At 42.8% G+C, this 5,000-nt stretch overlaps 1 protein-coding gene across 1 annotated transcript in view; it reads right to left on the bottom strand.

Annotated features, from left to right (window-relative positions):
- Myo10A (unconventional myosin 10A) overlaps positions 1 to 5,000 on the bottom strand; it is a 107,312-nt gene that overhangs the window by 72,781 nt on the left and 29,531 nt on the right. The window contains exons 11-18 of the mRNA XM_086537442.1: positions 4,891 to 5,000; positions 4,326 to 4,474; positions 3,825 to 3,963; positions 3,183 to 3,337; positions 2,517 to 2,721; positions 2,039 to 2,238; positions 1,668 to 1,821; positions 1,073 to 1,238 (exon numbers count right to left, since the gene is read on the bottom strand). The exon at positions 4,891 to 5,000 is cut by the window's right edge and continues 25 nt beyond it. Of these exons, the coding sequence (XP_086393568.1) occupies positions 1,073 to 1,238; positions 1,668 to 1,821; positions 2,039 to 2,238; positions 2,517 to 2,721; positions 3,183 to 3,337; positions 3,825 to 3,963; positions 4,326 to 4,474; positions 4,891 to 5,000 (1,278 nt within the window). The remainder of the gene's footprint in view (positions 1 to 1,072; positions 1,239 to 1,667; positions 1,822 to 2,038; positions 2,239 to 2,516; positions 2,722 to 3,182; positions 3,338 to 3,824; positions 3,964 to 4,325; positions 4,475 to 4,890) is intronic.

The raw sequence follows: 5,000 nt of genomic DNA, 5'->3' as shown, positions 1-5,000 counted from the left end.
TAAATCGTAATGGAATGAAAGCAGGCGACCGTAGCAAAGTGGTGGAGAAATAGTAGAACATCGAATAGAAACTGGACAACCATTTGGAGACTTTCGCAGAGAAAATAAATAGTGGGATTGAATGAAATCTATTTTGCGGTGTGGGATGGATATAATTGTATTTTTTTCACTCCCAGGTTGATAGAGGTATCATTATCGTCTATGACAATATCGTAAGAGAATGATCATAATGACGGTCTTTATTTTTCACAAAAAAAAAAGAAAAAAAAATGGAAATGGAGATGGAAAGGTAATGAGTTCCGGTTTCCGGTTTAGCCGTAACTTCACACTCACGAAGTTTTCACGGTCAACAAAATACTTCACGCAAGCTTAATCTACACACTGGGCAAGGCTCGGTATAAAGGCTCTCATAGCTTTGAAAAAACAGGTTTTATAACAATCTCGTGGCTTCTGGTTTTATTTTCATTCATTTATGTGAGTTGGATGAGATCTCATTCTGTATTATTCATCTGTTTTTCTATCTATTATTAGAGTAAAGAAACGTGATGACTCTATCTAGCTTTCTTGCACTGATATAGGACAGAGAAATCACACGCACAATGCAATGTATTTTTGCTGACGAAATCAAATAGAAGTGCAGGTGGTCTGCAAAATCTATTCTTATTGTTATCCATTTACATTGCAAAAAATACAATCAACACTGTTAAACCCAAGTCATTTTATCATCACTTATAATCCAAAAAATAAAATAAAAACTCAGATATATATATATGAATCACGAAAAAGTGCACAAATAAATAAAAAGGCCCATTGTGAAAAAAATAACTTTACACTCCTTTCGAGATGAAAAACCATCAAATATCTGTGGGTTTTCGGTTATTTCATAAATCTATTTACTGTTAATGGCCTTTCGGCGTGACCGTTTTCCAATATCTCTTCACGGAACACTACTGCGCTCGTGTCTCACCAAAATACAAATTCTCCCTTCACTTGGAATCGTCTCTCATATATTTTAATTTAAGTACAATCATCCAGCACTTCTTCCTTCACCTCAAGTACCTCAAGTACTCACCATTAATCTTGGAGAGGATGAAGGCCAACTCAGCAGGGATTTCGAGGTGATTGACTCCGGCCACGGACCTCTGCACTCGCTCCTGCTCCGCCTTCGTCTGCTGCGCCTCCCGTTCGGCCCTCGCCTTCGCCAGCGCCTCGGCTTTCTTGCGTCGGGCCATCTCCTCCTGAAGGGGGGAAGGAGGGAGAGGTGAGAGACTGTGGTAATGCGGTTGTGAAGGAGGGGTAGGAGGAGGATGCAGCTAGGGATACGCGTGTGGTAATGTGGTAACTCCGTTTTATATTTTTTGGATTACTATTTTAGGATTTGTTGAATTTTCTAAAGACGACTTTCTTTTTTTTTTCTTTTTTTGATATGAAATTTCACATGAATTTGGTTTACTACAATTTTCACATGGATTCGCGATAGATTTTCACGTTAACTGTCACGTGACTATTTACACGAATCCCACGCATGGACGTATCCTCCCACCACCCCACAAAGTTAAATTCACGTGGATCTATCCGACGGAAATCCATCACATCAATTTCAAATGTGACCCTATCGACCTAAAGACGCTACTAAGCCGTCCGTCCGAGCCCACGAAGAGACGTACCTTGAGCTTGACGACCTTCCTGCGCGTGATGCGACCCCTGGCGAGTGCCTGCGCTTTGACGACGCCATGCCGGAGGGTGCGGTAGCGGCGTCGCTCCAGCCACATGCGCACCATTGCTTGCACGATGATGGCGCTTCGACGCTGCGAACGGAACCTGGCGGAAGGACGAGGGCGGTATGAGTATCGGCGGAAAGGAAAGCGGTGGGGGGCGAATGCTAAGAAAAAGGAGCGTGAATGAGAGTATGAACACCCGCAAGGATATGAGTACCAGTGTGAAGAAGAGCCACTAAAAAATAAACAAATATATTTTTAAAAAATATTAAAAACTTCAAGCTACGTTAATAAAAGAAATAAACAGCCCGCCGACTTACTTTCTCCTGGCCAGGTATCCGCGCACGAATCGCTGGAGCGTGACGACGGCGTTGGACAGCCGCTTGTAGCGCTCCTCCTCCAGCGTCTGCTCCAGCGCCTCCCGCAGGAAGATCTTGGTCGTTCCGAGCTGGAAGGCGCCCCTCGTGCCCCGAGCCACGCGGTCCAGCACCACGCGGCAGATCTCCTTCGAGGGCGCGCCCTGTTGCCGAGGGGAAAGGGGATTCCATTAGAAGGTTAAGGTGTAATGCGATGTTGATTGTTGTTAATCATCTCTATCATTATCGTTACTGATACCTTGATTATCATAAACAAATCATTATCATATATCATAACCATTATAATCTATCATCATCACTTATAATCAATCATTACAAAATTACTACATTGTCATATTCGTTATCAACACTACAATCACCATCATTATATTCATCAATACCAGCAACCCCCATCATGACGGTCACGGGGCGGGGCACTCACCCTGGGCACCTGACCGGGCACCAAGCAACGGTACCGCTCGGCGAATTGCAGGAAGCGCATGCGCACCGGGAACCCTTGCTGCCTGATGCGGATGGTCTCCAGCATGCCTGCGTATCTCAGCTGTTCCAGGACGCATAGCATGTCGAGTTTGAGAGGAGCTTTCTCGTTGTTGGGTTTGATGCAACGCACGAACCACGGGTTGCATCTGCAAGGTTGGGTGAAAGATTGTAATGGTTAGGGATGTTGTTACTGGTTGTGTTTGTCTTATGGTTGATACTGATGTGATAGTTTTTTTTTTTGTGAAGGATGCGAAAGGAGGAAGACCTCAGCGAGTGGAGGCTGAACTGAAATTGATTAAGCAAATACGAAATAAATAGGGGTGTTAGTCACTGTATTTCTTTAATCATAAATTCCAACATTTGCATGACTTTACATAACCCTCCAGAAGCATAAGTTTCTCTCAATCAAAATGACAAAAAACACCAGAAAAAAAATTGTTTAAGAAAAGTAAAAAAGGTAGAGAAAAAAAAACAGAAAAAAGAAAAGGAACGAGAGAGAGAGAGAGAGAGAGAGAGAGAGAGAGAGAGAGAGAGAGAGAGAGAGAGAGAGAGAGAGAGAGAGAGAGAGAGAACCGAAAGTACTAGATCCATAAACTTAGCTACTCACTTGGCCATGCCCTCCATGAGGTGTGCGAGCGAGTCGTTGAAGCGGGCGGACACAGTGGGCGTGCGGGGTTTCATAGTCACGAACCGCCCATTGGCCTTCGTCAGCGTCTTGCTCTCCGAACACAGTCGCACGTCGAGGAACATCTCCGACAGCATCTGCAGGAGGCGGAGAAGGAGGAGGAGAGGGAGAAAATGGTTAGATTTCAGGATTAGTTGCAAAGAGAATCGAATCTATTTGACGGCATCTGCAATGGGCGGAAGGGGTGGGGTGGGGTGGGGTGAAATGGGTAGCTTTTAGAACTAGGGTCTTTTTGGTAGTATTTGCTGTAGGTGAATGGGAAGGTCCAGATGGGTAGATTAAATGAAGAATATGAATATGTAATTTTCCTTGTTCATGTTTTTTTATACACTGTATTCATCTTTTGGGTCTTTCTACTGTATGTCAGGCTATGGTATGATTTTATACATTTTATGAAGACATGGAGTTTATGTTATCACATGTTATATATAGAAATAATACCCAACCATCAAACTGAATTTCCCCCATCAAAAGAACAATAAAAAAACAAAAATTAAAAAATCCCAGAAATAATTAAATGCATGAACTTAATCACCAAAAAACAAACGAGAACCGAAAACGAACCGAGAGCTTGGACGAAATGAGGAGTTCGACCACATCGTTTCGAAGCGTGTCTCGGTTCTTGTCCAAGAAGCCTTCCACGCTGTACCACACCTGGCCCGCGTAGTGCTTGATTCCGAACTCCATGGACGACATTCTAGGCCTGGGTGAAGGGAGGATAAAATATTAGATTTCTGTTTGTCTGTTTTTTTTCTGTCTTCTGGTTTGGTGTAGTTTGTTTGTATTTATTGATCTTGTTTTTAGAGGTTATGTTTTTCTTGTTATTTTTTTAAAGTGGTGTTGGTTTTGATTTTGAAGACAGTTGCTATATCGTATAATAAAGCGATTTATAACTCCTTTATTTACAAGTGTTTACAAACTTAACTGTATATTTCTCCCTATTTTAAGGTTTCTTCGTGATATATACACCTACATAAAACACACACACACACACACACACACACACACACACACACACACATTAATTCCTTATTTTTTCCCCTTTCTTTCTTTTCGTCCACTGACCTGGAATACAGATCGTTGAGGGCGTGGTTGTAGTGACACTTCTCGAGGAAGGAGTGGTCGGTGGCCTTCGGGAAGTTGCTCTCGTCGTCCAGGAGGTGAAGGATACCCACGGGCTTCCGGGCCACGAGGTCGATCAGCGGCTGGTTGTCCTGGTGGGGGGGAAGGGGAGAGGGGAGAGGGGGGTTAGATGCATGATGGGGAGAGTGTGGATATGGGAATGGAAAGGAAGGGTGGAGGGATGGGGGAGGGGAGATGAGGGAGAGGGGTAGGGGAAGGAGGAAGAGGAGGAAGAAGAAAATTATGAAGAAGAAAAAGAAGAAAAGGGAGAATGAAACAAGATAAAAAAAAAACAGAGATGATTGAATAAATTGAAAAAGGCGAAAGCGCAAAAAATGAAAGTAACAGAGAACAGAGAAAACGAACATGTGTTTATTTTTAGTGAAAAAATCACAGCCAATATAATGAGTGCATATCAAAATTTAGATCACAAATCGCTATTTTTTCAATGTCCTACACAATATAAACATCACAAACAATATATCACTTTTGTGAAGCAAGCTCTTACCTGGAACTCTATGCTCTGCCATTCTATCTTCTCCTTGGCATATTCTTGCTGCTCTAACTTGAAGATGTGTTTATTGAAGTGGTACTGCAGCTTCTCGTTGGCATAATTGA

The sequence above is a fragment of the Penaeus japonicus genome, unplaced genomic scaffold (genome assembly GCF_977035675.1).
Source record: "Penaeus japonicus unplaced genomic scaffold, GWHDUDI00000001_assembly GWHDUDI00000006, whole genome shotgun sequence".
Classification (NCBI taxonomy): Eukaryota; Metazoa; Arthropoda; class Malacostraca; order Decapoda; family Penaeidae; genus Penaeus; species Penaeus japonicus.
Note: the sequence above shows the minus strand (reverse complement) of the source record. Positions and strands in the feature narration are given on the sequence as shown.